The 20,621-nt window shown below is 44.5% G+C and overlaps 1 protein-coding gene across 1 annotated transcript in view; it reads right to left on the reverse strand.

Moving 5' to 3' along the window:
- Positions 1-728: 728 nt before the first annotated feature.
- Positions 729-20,621, reverse strand: part of LOC110488095 (myosin IG) — a 70,517-nt gene continuing 50,624 nt past the window's right edge. The window contains exon 22 of the mRNA XM_036971333.2: positions 729-1,431. Within this exon, the coding sequence (XP_036827228.2) occupies positions 1,269-1,431 (163 nt within the window). The 3' untranslated portion in view covers positions 729-1,268. The remainder of the gene's footprint in view (positions 1,432-20,621) is intronic.

Genomic DNA, 20,621 nt, shown 5'->3' on the forward strand with positions numbered 1-20,621 from the left:
GGAGGGGATGATGGAGAGGGAGGATGTCAGGAGAGGGGAGGAGAGGAGGATGGAGATAGAGGATGTCAGGAGAGGGGAGGATGGAGATAGATGATGTCAGGAGAGGAGGATGGAGAGGGTGGATGTCAGGGGAGGGGATGATGGAGAGGGAGGATGTCAGGAGAGGGGAGGAGATGAGGATGGAGATAGAGGATGTCAGGAGAGGGGAGGATGGAGATAGAGGATGTCAGGAGAGGAGGATGGAGAGGGTAGATGTCAGGGGAGGGGATGATGGAGAGGGAGGATGTCAGGAGAGGAGGATGGAGATAGAGGATGTCAGGAGAGGGGAGGATGGAGATAGAGGATGTCAGGGCATGGAGAAGAAAGCAGAGTCACACTGAGGCCAGGCCATCACTAAGCAGTACCATCAGGACAAAGTGGAGAGAGGCACAGAAAGAGAGTGTGAGAGAGAGAGATGGGGGGGGGGGCAGAGAAAGGAAGAGAGATGGAGGTAGAAAGGGAGAGAGGAAGACAGAGAAAGACTGATATGCTCTCGGTTACATTACAGTGTATAGGGTTGGTATCTCTAACCCAGAATAAGACTGTTCAATGGACTTAATCTGGGTCCAGAAAATTGGCCCATAATATAAAAATATAATAATATATCAAATGAAAATAAATAGTATGAATAATATAATATTAACATATTATATATACTTTTGTGGTAGAGTAAAAACATCTACACATACTGCGATAAAAGACATTTTAATAAATATTTATTAGCTTTTTTATTATTGCTATTAATCTCATGGTCTGCCCTTTCAAGGCAGTGTGTTGAGATGATGCGCTTTAAAGGAGTATTCCCATTTCTCAAAGGCAGTAAAATAGCTGTCTTCTCTGCTGAATATACAGTATAAAAACACTGTATCTAAACTAAGTTAGTCTGACAAAATGTATGTGAAATATTGCTATTCTTGTTTGCATTTCAATCTCTTGGCTATATATCTCTGTTAATTCCCTGAAAAGTGCAAAAACATGAAATCATATAGAAAATATGTTTTTAAAGTTAAATGTTATACCTGTGAGCATCTAAACCATACATAATGACAAAAAACATCTAATGGCCAGTGTGAGTCCCTGCCATAATGAGTAGTTCCAACTCCAACCATCAGTGCATTGGTTTGACATTTTCAACCAATAAGATTGAAGCTCCTTTTCCAAGAACATGAAAATCAGCAGGCTTTGAGGTCCAGATTAGAATGTGCCTGGGGTAGCTGGTGGTGACTGTTTCAGTTGGAGGGGATCAGGAGGGTGAAACCATCGCGGTTCTTACGGAAGTCTGCGTGGGCCTGGCCGGCCTTGGTCTCCAGGGTTACACTCTTGGGCTTGCCCCGCATGTACAGCTGGACGGCCGAGCAGCAAACCTTCACTGGTAGCGGGGCGTTCCTCACTCTGAAACACACACACACTGACTGTTAACTCACTGATCATGATCTACAAAACAAGATAAAATATATTGTATCATCGGAAAGTATTCAGACCACATTACATTTTCCACGTTTTGTTACTTTACAGTCTTATTCTAAAATTGATTAAATCGTTTTTTTCCCTCATCAATCTACACACAATACCCCATAGTGTTTATTTTTTTAGAAATGTTAGAACATTTGAAATATCACATCTACATAAGTATTCAGACCCTTTACTCAGTACTTTGTTGAAGCACCTTTGGCAGCGATTACAACTTCAAGTCTTCTTGGGTATGACGCTACAAGCTTGGCACACCTGTATTTGGGGAGTTTCTCCCATTCTTCTCTGCAGACCCTCTCAAGCTCTGTCAGGTTGGATGTGGAGCATCGCTGCAAAACTATTTTCAGGTCTCTCCAGAGATTATCAATCGGGTTCAAGTCTGAGCTCTGGCTGGGCCACTCAAGGACATTCAGAGACTTGTCCCAAAGCCACACCTGTGATGTCTTGGCTGTATGCTTTGGGTCGTTGTCCTGTTGGAAGGTGAACCTTCACCCCAGTGTATGGTCCTGAGTTCTCTGGAGCAGGTGTTCATGGATCACGGATCTCTCTTCATCACGGACCTCACCACCATGCTTCACCGTAGGGATGGTGCCAGGTTTCCTCCAAACTTCACGCTTGGCATTCAGGCCAAAGAGTTCAATCTTGGTTTCATCAGACCAGATAATCTTGTTTCTCATGGTCTGAGAGTCCTTTAGGTGGCTTTTGGCAATCTCCAAGGGGGCCATTATGTGCCTTTCACTGAGTGGCTTCCGTCTGGTAACTCTACCATAAAGGCCTGATTGGTGGAGTGCTGCAGAGATGGTTGTCCTTCTGGAAAGTTCTCCCATCTCCACAGAGGAACTCTGGAGCTCTGACAGAGTGACCATCGAGTTCTTGGTCACCTTCCGGACCAAAGGTATATTACACCTCTCATCAGCTCCATATGACATGTTTTAATTGGTATTCCAACATGTCAGTAAAGGACTGTAAACACAGCACCAATAGTGTGCCCATTAGTTATACTTAAGCAATAAAGCATGATGAGAGGGTGTGGTATATGGCCAATATACCACGGCTAAGGGCTGTTCTAACGCATGACGCAACGCAGAGTGCCTGGATACAGACTTTAGCCGTGGTATATTGGCTATATACCACAAACCCTTGAGGTGCCTTATTGCTATTATAAACTTGTGACCAACGTAATTAGAGCAGTAAAAATAAATGTTTTCTCATACCTGTGGTATACAGTTTGATATACCACGGCTGTCAGCCAATCAGCATTCAGGGCTCGAACTACCCAGTTTATAAAAGCTAATAGTCCTTATCTAATTGAAAACTCTACACTGCCTCTCAGAGGGGTTTGACTGACTGACTGCCATCCTCTCCTCTCATCTATCTAGTATCCTGTGTGCAGGTGCTGTGGTGTCACACACCCTATCCTTGAGCTGACAGCTGCCAAGGGGAGGGGAGAGATGGGGATGAGAGGGGGAGAGAGAGGGACAAGAGGGGGAAGAAGGGCTTTGGCCACTGCACAGTCAGCTGAAGATGATCTGTTCCGAAGGCCATACTACAGTCTCTGTTTCCATGCCAAATGGCACCCCATTTCCTACATAGTGCACTTTATGGCCCTGGTCAAATGTATTGCAAATGTATTGCACTATATAGAGAATAGGGTGCCATTTGGGACACAGGCTCTGACTGACCAGCGGGATCCTCCAGCCTGGCTGCACTTCTGCACCACACTGACTCTAGTTAACACACAGGACCAGCACATGGCCAAATACACAGAGAGCCTTATCTATCTGTCTATGCTATGGGATTAGATGGGTGCACAGTGCATTGTTAAACTGCTCTATATCTCGGCTGGTTAAGGAGCTTCTTGTGTGTTATTCTTCTGGGAGCACAGGCTTTTTTGTGGGGGGGAAATGGTTTGAAAGAGCAGTACCTGCATTTATCACAGTATGAATTGATGATGCCACTCCCTCTAGTATAGCAGGAAAGTGTGCCTGTGTGTCTGCGTGTGCCTGTGTGTGTGTGTGTGTGTGTGTGTGTGCCTGTGTGTGTGTGTGTATTGTTATTGTATCTGAACCCTTTATACAGTGCTTGGGTACTGTGCTAAAGCTTAATTCAAGGTTTCCTTCCAGTTCCAGCACCCTTGTTTCACAAAGCTGCATGGCGTCCATCAATAAGCCACTCTAACAGGTGTGACCCCAGTCCCATAGTCCCCAGTGCCCAAAGTCAAGTAAACCCCAAACCCCTTCTTCCTCCCTCTTCCTCTTCCCTTCCTCCTCCTTCCACCAGTTTCCACCAGCTGTCCCCCTCCCAGAGACACACCCCCCCAGCCCTGCGACCCATTACCCCACTGACTTCCTAGCTTCCCTGGGTTTTGATGATTTGCGTGCAATACTGATTTCAGCACAGATTGATTGACCAACTGTCCAGAGGAATGGCCCAGTGTAAACCGACACCAGAGTAAGGCTCTTTGAACTTCACACTGAGCCATGGGCTATGACAGAGAGATTTGACTACTATGGCTGGGCTAGAATGAGATGAGGGAATAGGCTGCCATTTCAGACACAGCCCAAGACAGGTCTACCTATCTATTTCTATGGCTGGGCTGTGGTACTGCAGTGTAGTAGAGGGGGGAATCTACAGGACATGACCAAAAGTATATGGACACCTGCTTGTCGAACATCTCATTCCAAAATCATGGGAATTAATTTGGAGTTGGTCCCCCCTTTACTGCTATAACAGCCTCCACTCTTCTGGGAGGGCATTCCACTAGATGTTGGAACATTGCTGCGGGGACTTGCTTCCATTCAGCCACAAGGTAATTAGTGAGATCAGGCACTGATGTTGGGCAAATAGGCCTGGCTCGCAGTCGGAGTTCCAATTCATCACATAGGTGTTCGATGGGGTTGAGGTCAGAGCTCTGTGCAGGCTAGTCAAGTTCTTCCAAACCGATCTCACAAAAACATTTCTGTATGGACCTTTGTGTATGGGGACATTGTCATGCTGAAACAAGAAAGGGCCTGCCCCAAACTGTTGCCACAAAGTTGGAAACACAGAATCATCTTGTATGTCATTGTATGCTGTAGTGTTAAGATTTTCCTTCACTGGAACTAAGGGGCCTAGCTGGATCATGAAAAACAGCCCCAGACCATTATTCCTCCTCCACCAAACTTTACAGTTGACACTATGCATTGGGGCAGGTAGCATTCTCCTTGCATCCGCCAAACCCAGATTTGTCCGTCGGACTGCCAAATGGTGATTCATCACACGTTTCCACTGCTCCAGAGTCCCATGGCAGTGAGCTTTACACCACTCCAGTCGACGCTTGGCATTGTGATCTTAGGCTTGTGTGTGGCTGCTCGGCCATGGAAACCCATTTCATGAAGCTCCCGATGAACAGTTCTTGAGGTAGTTTGACCCTCTGTAGTGAGTGTTGCGGCTGAGGAGAAGCGATTTATACACGCTACGCGCTTGGTCCGGTTCTGTAATCTTGTGTGGTCTAACACTTCGCGGCTGAGCCATTGTTGCTCCTGGACATTTCCACTTCACAATAACAGCACTTACAGTTGACTGGGGCAGCTCTTGCAGGGCAGAAATTTTACAAACTAACTTGTTGGAAAGGTGGCATCCTATGTTGGTGTCACTGAGCTCTTCAGTAAGGCCATTCTACTGACAATGTTTGTCTATGGAGATTGCATGGCTACGTGATCGATTTTATACACTTGTCACTAACAGCTGTGGCTGAAATAGCCGAATCCACTAATTTGAAGGGCTATCCACATACTTTTGTATATATAGTGTATGTGTGAAGCCTAAAGGGCTGTGGTGGGATTGATTGAGATGGTCCAGATTTCTCAATGAGACAGACCTGGATTGCATCTGAAATAGGATACTATTCTCTTTATAGTGTACTACTTTTGACCAGGGACCCTATTTCCTATTTAGTGCACTATCCGCATAGAGTGTAGTGCACTACGGCCTCCCGAGTGGTGCATTGGTCTAAGGCACTCCATCGCAATGCTTGAGGTGTCACTACAGACCTGGGTTCAATCCCAGGCTGTGCCTTGCTTCAGAGGACCCACGGCTCTCAACGTTCACCTCTCCTGAGTCAGTACAGGGGTTGCAGTGATGGGATAAGACTGTAACTACAAATTGGATACCATGAAATAGGGGAGAAAAAGTAAAACCCCAAAAAACATATACCCTTTGCACTACATAGGGAAAATGGTGCCATTTCAGGCACAGGCCTGGTGTTTACAACCTGGTTTGTCTCACTGCTCTGGTTCATAAACAAGGAGATGTGCCAACGAGGCCTCCTGATGCTGCAGCCAAATTATTCATTCTCCTGGAAATGACCGCTGACAGAACTGGGGCGCAGCAGCAACTCCTGGGCTGTGTCCCAAATGGCACTCTATTCCCTATTTAGTGCATTACTTTTGACAAGAACCCATATGGCTATGATCACTATGTAGGGAATAGGGTGCCATTTGAGAAGTAACCCTGCCTGAGGACCGCCTCCACACCTCCTTCCTTCTCCGCCTTTTCCTTTCTTCCTATTCCTCCTTCCCCACCTCCCTCTCCTCATCTTCCCTCTTTCCCCTGTCATCTCCTCTATAGTGTTGGAGTGTAATAATCCGATGTGAATATATGCCTCCTGTGTCTCCATTATGGAGAATTATGAGACCATTTTGTGCTGGGCTGTGGCTGGGTGTATGTGCTGTAAGACATTGCCTCTGCTGTGCCTCCTGCCACACTCAGTTACTGTGTTAGTGATGCTGCTGCTAGACTGTGTGTGTGTATGTGTGTGTGTGTGGGGGGGGGGGGGGGGCACCAGAGGTACCAGCACTAGATCCCATTGTGTAGAAATCAAATCATCAACACTGAGGCCTGTACAACGTCCCTGCCAGGAAATACGTGTCACTCCAAATAAAACATGTTTATGATGGGGGAGTGTGTGTGTGTGTGTGTGTGTGTGTGTGTGTGTGTGTGTGTGTGTGTATACACACAAGCTGTCCAACCTAGGACATTATTATCAGTGGAACCCCAAAACCATATTACATAATCTCTACATAATCTTGCCAAAGACAAGACAGCACAACGAGATCCAGGACCAAGCTAACAACGCTATGCTTTGAGAATAAAGTTACCATTCCTTTGGTTTACATATTCTCATACACCTTTTCCTGATTTCCAATGAAAGCAACACTGCCATCCACACTGACTCTCTGACTCACAATCTAGTAATCAATGGGTCCCAAGCAGTTAGCTGCCTGTTCTGTGGAGGCTCAGTGCACATTCATAAAGCATCTGAGAGTAGGAGTGCTGATCTAGGATTGCGTCCCCCCTGTCAATGTAATCTTATTCATTATGATATAAAAGGCAAAGCTGATCCTAGATCAGCACTCCAACTCTGAGACACTGTATATATACAGTGTCTGGGCTGCAGCTGTGATGACTGCTTCTCCGAATAATACCACTGACCACAGAACAGCCCGATGATGATCACACTACCGGAGCCTGAAGACACAGCTTACTGCCAAGCGACACAATGGCTGTCTGGGGCTCACTGAGTCACTACGGCTGCTCGGGCACCCTATTCCCTATATAATGCATTGCTTTTGACCAGGACCCATAGGGCTCAGGTCAAAAGTAGTGCACTGCATAGGGAATAGTGGGCCATTAGGGACACAGAACACTACATGCATCCATGCTGCACACACAACTGTCTCTGTAATCACTGCTAGCCAGTGCTTTCTCTGTAACAGCATAAAGCCTACTTAGCACATGGCATCACCTCACTCATAGCACCTCAATAGCACTTGGTTTACCACTGCATCTGTTTGTGAAGATGGCATGTAGGCTGTTTATAGCAGTGTGTGCATGGGGTGTTAAAAGTATGCCCTAGATGAAGTATGTTGCATTGTGTTTGAATGGTTGGAATAATATATATATTTTTTTTACTTATCCCAAAGAAAGGTATGCTTTTCCTTAACCTTCTTTTAACTCACTAAACTAACATTCTCCCCTCATCCCTCTCTCCCTCCATCCATCCAGGCAGGTATAATTGGCCCTGAGGGGATCAGAGAGGACATCTGTTGGTCAACAGAGTGAAAGAGAGAAAGAGTGAAAGAAAGAGAGGAAACTAACTGTGGAGGGGTCAGGCCCTCTACCGAGCCAGCTACAGTATCCCACCAGGTGAGACATTGATGGAGAGAGTGATAGAAGAGGAAATAAAGGAGTCATTTTAAGAAGGATAAAGAGGACATGGATGGACAGTTTCTGGAATAGACGTCTCTCCCCTGAGCATTCAAAAGACGCATGATGGTAGTTTACCGGACTAGTTCATCATGTACTTATGATGTACGGTACCAGTCAAAATTTTGGACACACCTACTCATTCCAGGGTTTTTCTTTATTTGTACTATTTTCTACATTGTAGAATAATAGTGAAGACATCAAAACTATGAAATAACATATATGGAATCCTGTAGTAACAAAAAAAAAACTTAAACAAATCAAAATATATTGTAGATTCTTCAAAGTAGCCACCCTTTGCCTTGATGACAGCTTTGCACACTCTTGGCATTCTCTCAACCATCTTCATGAGGTAGTCACCTGGAATGCATTTCAATTAACAGGTGTGCCTTGTTAAAAGTTAATCTGTGGAATTGTTTTCCTTAATGCGTTTGAGCCAATCAGTTCTGTTGTGACAAGGTAGGGGTGGTATACAGAAGATAGCTCTATTTGGTAAAAACCAAGTCCATATTCTGGCAAGAACAGCTCAAATAAGCAAAGCGAAATGAGAGTCCATCATTACTTCAACAAAAGAAGGTCAGTCAATGTGGAAAATTTCAAGAACTTTGAAAGTTTCTTCAAGTGCAGTCGCAAAAATCATCAAGTGCTATGATGAAACTGGCTCTCATGAGGACTGCCACAGGAAATGAGTGGCAGTCCTCATGAGAGCTCATGAGAGCCAAATGAGTTACCTCTGCTGCAGAGGATAAGTTCATTACAGTTACCAGCCTCAGAAATTGCAGCCAAAATAAATGCTTCACAGAGTTCAAGTAACAGACACATCTCAACATCAACTGTTCAGATGAGACTGTGTGAATCAGGCCTTCATGGTTGAATTGCTGCAAAGAAACCACTACTAAAGGACACAAATAATAAGAAGAGACTTGCTCGGGCCAAGAAACACGAGGAATGTATATTAGACCAGTGGAAATCTGTCTATTGGTCTGATGCGTCCAAATTCAAGATTTTTGGCTCCAACCGCTGTGTCTTTGTGAGACGCAGAGTAGGTAAAAGGATTATCTCCCCACATGTGGTTCCCACTGTGAAGCATGGAGGAGGGGTGATGGTGTGGGGGTGATTTGCTGGTGACACTCCAGGCTGGGTAAGGGCTATTTGACCAAGAAGGGGAGTGAAGGAGGGCTGCATCAGATGACCTGGCCTCCACAATCACCTGACCTCAACCCAATTGGAATGAGTTGGACCGCAGAGTGAAGGAAAAGCACCCAACAAGGGCTCAGCATATGTGGGAGCTCCTTTAAGACTGTTGGAAAAGCACTCCAGGTGAAGCTAGCTGAGAGACTGCCAAGAGTGTGCAAAGTTGTCATCAAGGCAAAGGGTGGCTAATTTGAAGAATTTCAAATAAACTATGTTTAGATTTGTTTAACACTTTTTTTGTTACTACATGATTCCATGTGTTATTTAATAGTTTTGATATCTTCACTATTATTCTAAAATGTAGAAAATACTTTTAAAAAATTGAAAAACCCTTGAATGAGTAGGTGTGTCCAAACTTTTGACTGGTACTGTACATTTATCTCATGGAACTGGAACTTCAGGTAACTGTCAAAATAAACACTTGAGAAAATGAGGGATACAAAGTATATTGAAAGCAGGTGCTTCCATACAGGTGTGCTTCCTGAGTTAATTAAGAAATTAACATCCCATAATGCTTAGGTTCATGTATAAAAATTCCCATTTTCCCATTATCTATGCCTAGGCGCATTGAATATGTTCTGGCGGCTCGTGGTGGCCCAACACCCTACTAAGACACTTTATGTAAGTGTTTTTTTATTCATTTAGCAGTTACCTGTACTATACAGGAGGTTTGTGGCACCTTCATTTGGAGTATGGGCTCGTGGTAATGGTTGGAGTGGAATAGTGGAATGGTATCAAATACATGAAAAACATGGTTTCCAGGTGTTCCATTTGCTCCATTCAAGACATTATTATGAGCCGTCCTCCCCTCTGCAGCCTCCACTGCTGTACAATATACTTGCTCTTCAGAGATTCACTTCCACTGGTGAGAAACATGCTCACTGTGTAGACTAGAACATATTTAACACTCAGAGGTACAGCATCTAATTCACACTACTCTACCACAGTGGTAAAACAACTTGTTCACACTACTCTACCACAGTGGTAAAACAACTTATTCACACTACTCTGCCACAGTGGTAAAACAACTTATTCACACTACTCTACCACAGTGGTAAAACAACTTATTCACACTACTCTGCCACAGTGGTAAAACAACTTATTCACACTACTCTGCCACAGTGGTAAAACAACTTATTCACACTACTCTACCACAGTGGTAAAACAACTTATTCACACGACTCTACCACAGTGGTAAAACAACTTATTCACACTACTCTGCCACAGTGGTAAAACAACTTATTCACACTACTCTGCCACAGTGGTAAAACAACTTATTCACACTACTCTGCCACAGTGGTAAAACAACTTATTCACACAACTCTACCACAGTGGTAAAACAACTTATTCACACTACTCAACCACAGTGGTAAAACAACTAATTCACACTACTCTGCCACAGTGGTAAAACAACTTATTCACACTACTCTACCACAGTGGTAAAACATCTTATTCACACTACTCAACCACAGTGGTAAAACATCTTATTCACACTACTCTACCACAGTGGTAAAACAACTAATTCACACTACTCTACCACAGTGGTAAAACAACTTATTCACACTACTCTACCACAGTGGTAAAACAACTTATTCACACTACTCAACCACAGTGGTAAAACATCTTATTCACACTACTCTACCACAGTGGTTAAGCAACTTATTCACACTACTCTACCACAGTGGTAAAACAACTTATTCACACTACTCTACCACAGTGGTAAAACATCTTATTCACACTACTCTACCACAGTGGTTAAGCAACTTATTCACACTACTCTACCACAGTGGTAAAACAACTTATTCACACTACTCTACCACAGTGGTAAAACAACTTATTCACACTACTCAACCACAGTGGTAAAACAACTAATTCACACTACTCAACCACAGTGGTAAAACATCTTATTCACACTACTCTACCACAGTGGTAAAGCAACTTATTCACACTACTCTACCACAGTGGTAAAACAACTTATTCACACTACTCTACCACAGTGGTAAAACATCTTATTCACACTACTCTGCCACAGTGGTAAAACAACTTATTCACACTACTCAACCACAGTGGTAAAACAACTTATTCACACTACTCTACCACAGTGGTAAAACAACTTATTCACACTACTCTGCCACAGTGGTAAAACAACTTATTCACACTACTCTACCACAGTGGTAAAACAACTTATTCACACTACTCAACCACAGTGGTAAAACAACTTATTCACCTCAGTCACAGTCTGCGTCCTAATTGGTACCTTATTTCCTATATAGTGCCTAACTTCCCTGTATATAGTGCCCAATGTATTCCCTTTATAGTGCCCAATAGGTAGTGCACTACACTAGGAAGGTAATAGGGTACCATTTGGGATGCAGTCACAGTCTCAGCAGAGAGCTCTGACACAATCTCAACTCCTGTTGAGTAAATCCCCATTCAATCCCCACAGCCCCAAAGCCCTAAATGAGCACTTCCTCCTCAGCTGCCTGGCAACAATCCCTGGGCAACAGCAGCATCTGCGTCCTGTACAGAGGGGGTGGGGACAGGAGGAAGAGGAGGTTATTTGGGTCTATGGGTGCTAGGCTGGGCAGAGGATGGGCCGGGGGGCTTGTTGAAATATGGATGGCCATTCGCCAGACTACTTAACAACCAACTGCACACTGATTGAGCACTGCCATCATCATCACCATCATCACCATCACCATCATCACCATAGGCCCATCTCAACCAGCTGCCACCTTAACCTATTCCCATATACTCTAACATGTACTAATATGTTCTAACATATACTAATATGTAGGGATGTACAGCAAAAACACCACATGTTGTGCGAACATGGACTCAAATCAAGTGGTCTGGGTAGGGCATGGGCAGGGGAGCTTGTTTTGACATTAAGGACCAGACTGCCTTGATTTAGCATTGTCGTCATTGTGATTAACATCACCATCACCACCAACACAGGACCATCTCAGCCAGCTGCCCCCTGCATCTTAAGGCTCACCAGGGGGTATTCTGTAAGAAAAACAATGACTCACGGAATGCATCCCAAATGGCACCCAAAAGTAGTGCACTGTTTAGGGAAAAGGATGCCATTTGGTATAAAACCACATAGGATACAGCACAAACATGAACATGGACTCAAATGGATAGAGCGAATATGACCCTTAATCTACACTCATTATGTATACACTCTTAGAAAGAAAGGTGCTATCTACAACCTAAAATGGTTTTTCGGATGTCCCCGTTGGAGAACCCATTAAAGAACCCTTTTGGTTCCAGGTAGAACCCCATTGTGAAGAACCCTTTCCCCAGAGGGTTCTACATGGAACCTAAAATAAATCTCCATGGAACCAAAAAGTGTTATCCTATGGGGACAGCAGAAGAACCCTTTTGAAACCCTTTTTTCTAAGTGTATGTTTACACCTAAGTGCTGCTACCAGGTATATTGGAGGATGTATTCTGAGGAGAAAGCCAATGAATGTAGAACGTAGGCAAAAACAGCAAACACACAACATGTCATGTGAGCATGGATTCAAATGATTTGAGCAAATATGATTCTTAACCTAAGTTTATATAATCTAATATGTACTAACATACACTGAACAAAAATAGAAACGCAACATGTAAAGTGTTGGTCCCATATTTCATGAGCTGACAAAAACAAATCCCAGAAATGTTCCATACGCACAAAAATATTATTTTGTGCACACATTTGTCTAAAACCCTGTTAGTAAACACATGTTGTGTTTATATTTTTATTCAGTATACTATATGTCTGGCAGAAACACCACATGTTTAGTGAACAAGGACTCAAATGAATTGAAGGAATAGAACCCTTAGCCTACGTTCATCTAGTGTAATATGTATACGTTTATACAGTGCCTTGCGAAAGTATTCGGCCCCCTTGAACTTTGCGACCTTTTGCCACATTTCAGGCTTCAAACATAAAGATATAAAACTGTATTTTTTTGTGAAGAATCAACAACAAGTGGGACACAATCATGAAGTGGAACGACATTTATTGGATATTTCAAACTTTTTTAACAAAACAAAAACTGAAAAATTGGGCGTGCAAAATTATTCAGCCCCTTTACTTTCAGTGCAGCAAACTCTCTCCAGAAGTTCATTGAGGATCTGTGAATGATCCAATGTTGACCTAAATGACTAATGATGATAAATACAATCCACCTGTGTGTAATCAAGTCTCCGTATAAATGCACCTGCACTGTGATAGTCTCAGAGGTCCGTTAAAAGCGCAGAGAGCATCATGAAGAACAAGGAACACACCAGGCAGGTCCGAGATACTGTTGTGAAGAAGTTTAAAGCCGGATTTGGATACAAAAAGATTTCCCAAGCTTTAAACATCCCAAGTAGCACTGTGCAAGCGATAATATTGAAATGGAAGGAGTATCAGACCACTGCAAATCTACCAAGACCTGGCCGTCCCTCTAAACTTTCAGCTCATACAAGGAGAAGACTGATCAGAGATGCAGCCAAGAGGCCCATGATCACTCTGGATGAACTGCAGAGATCTACAGCTGAAGTGGGAGACTCTGTCCATAGGACAACAATCAGTCGTATATTGCACAAATCTGGCCTTTATGGAAGAGTGGCAAGAAGAAAGCCATTTCTTAAAGATATCCATAAAAAGTGTTGTTTAAAGTTTGCCACAAGCCACCTGGGAGACACACCAAACATGTGGAAGAAGGTGCTCTGGTCAGATGAAACCAAAATTGAACTTTTTGGCAACAATGCAAAACGTTATGTTTGGCGTAAAAGCAACACAGCTCATCACCCTGAACACACCATCACCACTGTCAAACATGGTGGTGGCAGCATCATGGTTTGGGCCTGCTTTTCTTCAGCAGGGACAGGGAAGATGGTTAAAATTGATGGGAAGATGGATGGAGCCAAATACAGGACCATTCTGGAAGAAAACCTGATGCAGTCTGCAAAAGACCTGAGACTGGGACGGAGATTTGTCTTCCAACAAGACAATGATCCAAAACATAAAGCAAAATCTACAATGGAATGGTTCAAAAATAAACATATCCAGGTGTTAGAATGGCCAAGTCAAAGTCCAGACCTGAATCCAATCGAGAATCTGTGGAAAGAACTGAAAACTGCTGTTCACAAATGCTCTCCATCCAACCTCACTGAGCTCAAGCTGTTTTGCAAGGAGGAATGGGAAAAAATGTCAGTCTCTCGATGTGCAAAACTGATAGAGACATACCCCAAGCGACTTACAGCTGTAATCGCAGCAAAAGGTGGCGCTACAAAGTATTAACTTAAGGGGGCTGAATAATTTTGCACGGCCAATTTTTCAGTTTTTGATTTGTTAAAAAAGTTTGAAATATCCAATAAATGTCGTTCCACTTCATGATTGTGTCCCACTTGTTGTTGATTCTTCACAAAAAAATACAGTTTTATATCTTTATGTTTTAAGCCTGAAATGTGGCAAAAGGTCGCAAAGTTCAAGGGGGCCGAATACTTTTGCAAGGCACCGTACCTATTAGGTTTGCTGCTACCAGGTACATTGGAGGATGTATTCTAAGGAAAAAAACAACTCACTCATGAAGAGCAGAAACACCATGTTGTGCAATCATGGATTGAAATCAATTGAAGGAATATGACCTTTAACCTATGTTCATAATAATATAACATATGCCACATAGCAGAAGCTTTTATCCAAAGCAACTCACAGTCATGTGTGCATTCATTTTCCAATTGGGTGGCCCCGGTGGAATTGAACCAACGACCATTAGCATTGCAAGCGCCATTCTCGACCGAATGACCACACTGTTTAACGCATATTGACACATCTTAAGTTTTCTGCTACATGGTCTGTTGAACTAGAAACGTGCGTCATACCACAGTGAGTAATAGCATTAGCTAAAATAATTTTCTTGGAAACGATTAATGGACTCCTGGACTCCATAGGACACACACACACCTCGGAGTTAGGAGCAAAAGCATCCTACCTCACTACCTAAGTCAATCAAAGAGAGAAGGAACATAGAGAGTGACTCACCACCACCCAGATTGATTATCTATAATAGGGGGGCAGTTAAACAACTTAACACCCCAGGAGGGAATTTCTGCAACAGACTTTTCATATTGGGACATTGGTTCCTGCTGATTGTAGCCTACGGTGCACTATTGTACTAATATTGTTTAGAGGTGAGAAGCTATACTGTAGCTGCTCTAATTATAGTTATCAGTGTCTCTGTCTGCTGCTGGGTCAGAGACACAACAGGAAACAAACAATTAACACTGTCAGAACACATACATTAATGTATGATCTTGTGCACACATGCACACACACAGATGCATAAAATAAATATTTTGCTTTTGATGACAGCCTCCGCTGCCCTGCCTTTTTATCGGAAGGGTCATGCAATACACACAAATCAAATCAAATTGTATTGGTCACATGCGCTGAATAAAACAGGTGCAGACCTTACAGTGAAATGCTCACTTACGAGCCCCTAACCAACAATGCAGACAAAAAAATACGGATAAGAATAAGAGGTACAAGTAACAAGTAATTAAAGAGCAGCAGTGAAATAACAATAGCGAGACTATATACAGTGGGGTACCGATATAGAGTCAATGTGCGGGGCATCGGTTATTTGAGGTAGAATGTACACGTAGGTAGAGTTATTAAAGTGACTATGCATAGATGACAACAGAGAGTAGCAGTGGTGTAAGAGGGGGGGTGGGGGGGCACTGCAAATTGTCTGGGTAACCATTTGACTAGATGTTCAGGAGTCTTTTGGCTTGGGGGTAGAAGCTGTTTAGAAACCTCTTGGACCTATGCTTGGCGCTCCGGTACCACTTGCCATGCAGTAGCAGAGAGAACAGTCTATGACTAGGGTGGCTGGAGTCTTTGACCATTTTTAGGGCCTTCCTCTGACACCGCCTGGTAGAGAGGTCCTGGATGGTAGGAAGCTTGGCCCCAGTGACGTACTGGGACGTTCGCACTACCCTCTGTAGTGCTTTGCGGTCGGAGGCCGAGCGGTTGCCATACCAGGCAGTGATGCAACCAGTCAGGATGCTCTCGATGGTGCAGCTGTAGAACCTTTTGAGGATCTGAGTACCCATGCCAAATATTTTCAGTCTCCTGAGGGGGAATAGGTTTTGTCGTGCCCACTCCACGACTGTTCTGGTGTGCTTGGACCATGTGAGTTTGATTGTGATGTGGACACCAAGGAACTTGAAGCTCTCAACCTGCTCCCCTGCAGCCCCGTCGATGAGAATGGGGGCATGCTCGTTCCTCTTTTTCCTGAAGTCCACAATCATCTCCTTTGTCTTGATCACATTGAGGGAGAGGTTGTTGTCCTGGCACCACACGGTCGGATCTCTGACCTCCTACCACTGTTGTGTCATCGCCAAATTTAATGATGGTGTTGGAGTAGTGCCTGGCCGTGCAGTCATGATTGAACAGGGGTTACTGGAGGGTGCTGAGCACGTACCCCTGAGGGGCCCCTGTGTTGAGGATCAGCGTGGCGGATGTGTTGTTACCTAACCTTACCACCTGGGGGCGGCCCATCAGGAAGTCCAGGATCCAGTTGGAGAGGGAGGTGTTTAGTCCCAGGGTCCTTAGCTTATTTATGAGCTTTGAGCGCACTATGGTGTTGAAAGCTGAGCTGTAGTCACTGAATAGCATTCTCACATAGGTGTTCCTTTTGTCCAGGTGGGAAAGGGCAGTGTAGAGTGCAATGGAGATTGCATCATCTGTGGATCTGTTGGGGCGGTATGCAAACTGGAGTGGGTCTAGGGTTTCTGGGATAATGGTGTTGATGTGAGCTATGGCCAGCCTTTCAAAGCACTTCATGGCTACACACGTAAGTGCTACGGGTCGGAAATCGTTTATGCCGGTTACCTTAGTGTTCTTGGGTACAGGGACAATGGTGGTCTGCTTAAAACATGTCAGTATTACAGACTCGGACAGCGAGAGGTTGAAAATGTCAGTGAAGACACTTGCCAGTTGGTCAGCGCATGCTCGCAGTACACGTTCTGGTAATTAATCTGGCCCTGCAGCCTTGTGAATGTTGATCTGTTTAAAGGTCTTACTCACATCGGCTGCGGAGAGCGTGATCACACAGTCTTCCGGAACAGCTGGTGCTCTCATGCATGTTTCAGTGTTATTTGCCTCGAAGCGAGAATAGAAGTAGTTTAGTTCATCTGGTAGGCTCGTGTCACTGGGCAGCTCTCTGCTGTGCTTCCCTTTGTAGTCTGTAGTGGTTTGCAAGCCCTGCCACACCCAAAAGAGCGTCAAAGCCGGTGTAGTACAATTAGATCCGGTTTGGGTATGTACTTATGGTCACTGTGGATATGACGTCATCGATGCACTTATTGATGAAGCCAATGACTGATGTGGTGTACTCCTCAATGCCATCGGAGGAATCCCAGAATATATTCCAATCTATGCATGCAAAACAGTCCAGTAGCTTAGCATCTGCTTCCTCTTACCACTGTTTTATTGATCTAGTCACTGGTGATTCATGCTTTAATTTTTTCTTGTAAACAGGAATCAGGATGATAGAATTAGGGTCAGCTTTGCCAAATGGAGGGCAAGGGAGAACTTTGTATACGTTTTCTTGTTTGCTTATGGCGGAATACAGCTCATTCAATGATGTCTTAGTGCCATCCTCTGACTGTGGTGGTATGTAAATAGCTACAAAGAATACAGATGAAAACTCTCTCTGTAGGTAGTGTGGTCTACAGCTTATCATGAGATACTCTACCTCAGGCGAGCAATAGCGCGAGACTTCCTTAGATATCGTGCACCAGCTGTTGTTTACAAAAATACATAGACTGCCACCCCTTGTCTTACCAGAAGCCGCTGTTCTATCCTGCCGGTGCAGTGTATAACCAGCCAGCTGTGTGTTGATGTTGTCATCGTTCAGCCATGACTCCGTGAAGCATAAGATGTTACAGTTTTTAATGCCCCGTTGGTAGTTTAATCTTCCGCGTAACTCAGCGATTTTATTGTCCAAAGATTGTATGTTAGCTAGCAGAATGGAGGGAAGTGGGGGTTTATTCGACCGCCTCCGAATTCTCAGAAGGCAGCCTGATCTTCGGCCCCTCTTTCCCTTCACACAGATCACGGGGATCAGGCCCTGTTCCCGTGGAAGCAGTGTATCCTTCGCATTGGGCTCGTCAGAGTCGTGAAAGGAAAAAGAGGATTCTGCTAGTCCATGGTGAGTAATCGCAGTCCTGATGTCTAGATGTTATTTTTGGTCATAAAAGACAGTAGCGGCAGCATTATGTACAAAATAAGTAACAACGTAAATAAACGAACAAAAAACACAATCGGCTGGGGGCACGTAACCGTCTCTGGCGCCATCTTACAACCCCCTCCATCTTAAGATATAACTAAGTCCATAATTCAAATTAATCTATAATAATAGTTAGAAAACTGACTATCAATCTGTCACAATTGTGTTTCATCATGGTATTTCAGTTGATGATTCCCAAACAAAGCATCCACAAAGAGGTATTTTGATGCTGCACTGCTCTCAGTTTCATGGGTTAATAGCTGACTCTGTAAATGTAGTAGATTGTGCCGCTGTCCCAAATGGCACCCTATTCCCTACAAAGTGCCTATGGGTCCAGGTCAAAAGTAGTGCACTATATAGGAAATAGGGTGCCATTTGTAAAGCAGACCGTGAGACAGAGGCCTCTGTTGTCAAACAGAAAGCTTACCAGGAATGAACAGGGCCATGGTAACTTTCTGGTAGCTGCTGCTGCAGTGCAGTCAAACTGTCTTTGTGAAATGTAGCTGGGTTTGATGTGAACATGTGAAAACATTGTCATGCAAAAGATGGCAGAGCTCTCTCTCTCTCTCTCTGTTTCCCTTCTCTCTGCATACGCATGCCTGCATTTCTCAGTATAAACTATTATTTTTAGTTCTTCAAACTACTTCAATCAGTTCCATTGAACAACCTCCCTCTAATGACTACAACTTTGGAATCTCAAATGTATATAAGCCTTTTGAGTCTTCTCCATTCAGAATAGGCACAAAGCAAATAGTTCTTGACTCCCTTTTAGATTTTAGAAATGACTCCTCCAAAATAGGACTTTTCCTAAATAGGACAAACAGTCAGCCATGGCCGGGACAGAGAGAGAAAGAGTGGGAGTGTAAGAGAGCGAGAGAGGTGAGAGAGTGGGAGAGAGTGAAAGAGAGGGGGAGGGGGAGAGCGAGAGAGAAAGGTGAGAAAGAGCGAGAAAGAGAAAGAGAAAGGGAGACAGAGAGAGGTAGAGGAAGAGTGAGAAAGAGAGAGAGTGGGAGAGAGATAGGTAGAGAGAAAGAGGGGGGAAGAGAGAGTGAAAGAGAGAGAGAGGGGAAGAGATAAAAAAAAGGGGAAGAGGAACAGAATGAGAGAAAGGGAGAGAGAGAGGTAGGGCCGTGGCTCGCCTCTTTTAATGCTGAAATGAGCGTATCGAGGACAGGCACTGAGGGAGAAGGGTAGAGCAAGAGGAAGAGGAAGAGGAGGAAGAGCAGGCTATTTCAGAATAGGATGACGCCTTTCACAACCTAAAAAGCGAGTCAAGTTTAGAAAAGAGCGGAGACCATTTAGGTCTGTGATGTCTGCTACTGACATCACACTGACCTTGACCAGGGTCACATAAGGTAAAAATGAGGGAGGGAGAAGAGGGGGTGAGGGAAGAAGGGAAGAAGGGGAGGAAGAGAGTGGGGGTGGTTAGAAGGGGAGAGTGGAGGGGGGAAGAGGGGTGCAGGGTAGGAAGAGAAAAGGGGGATGTAAAGGAATATCCCCTCCCCAATCTTTCAGATAAGGGGCTGACCAAACCCTAAATCTCCAGCCCTCAGCCCCTGCCCTGACACACACACCCAGCTGTCTCAGCAGATGGCCCAAAAGGGGTCTAACCCCCCAATACACACACACACCTACTCCATGAGGCTCCAAATACTCATCAGTACGTAATAGGCATCAGTGTTTGGCTCGGAGCAGAGGGAAACAGACTGGTACCACAATCGCTCCATTGACTCACTCTCTCACTCTCCCTCCCAGACCAAACCAGACTACATGTGAAAACAAGCCTGACTGGGGCATGACTACTGTGGTCTTGGGACTGACTTCCTGGGAAAAAAGAGTGATGAAAAAGAGAGAGGAATAAGAAGGTGTGTGTATTGTCATCTGCCATTCTCCTCCTCCCCCTCGTTCATGCTTACACACACTCACCCCCTCACACACACTTCTGTGGTCGGCAACCCCCCAATCCCACTATCCCCCAACCCCCCGAATCTAAGTCTCCAAGTCTCTCTTTTGACGAGAGCCTGTGGGGGTCACGACCCCCAGATGGCGGCACAAAGGCACATGGGGGCCACGCAGGCAGACAGGCCGGCACAGTGATTAGCCTTTCTCAATGGCCGCCACTAACTATCTGACGCCAGCCGCTCCGAACAGCAGCCAAAGACACACAGCTGCTGTAGGAACCCCTCTGACACAGACTGACTGACTGACTCCCCCAACACAAACACAGATCAAAAGACACACACACACCAGACCCAAACCTAAAGTCCAGGAGTCTAGGATAATGCTCTGTCATTAAAACACACACGCTGTCCCACATGCAGACACGCACACACGCTCCAAAAAATACCCCAAAACACAGCCTGGTACGGTTGCCACACGGTGGTCCTATAA

The sequence above is a fragment of the Oncorhynchus mykiss genome, chromosome 30 (genome assembly GCF_057628025.1).
Source record: "Oncorhynchus mykiss isolate SJ-2025 chromosome 30, ASM5762802v1, whole genome shotgun sequence".
NCBI lineage: Eukaryota > Metazoa > Chordata > Actinopteri > Salmoniformes > Salmonidae > Oncorhynchus > Oncorhynchus mykiss.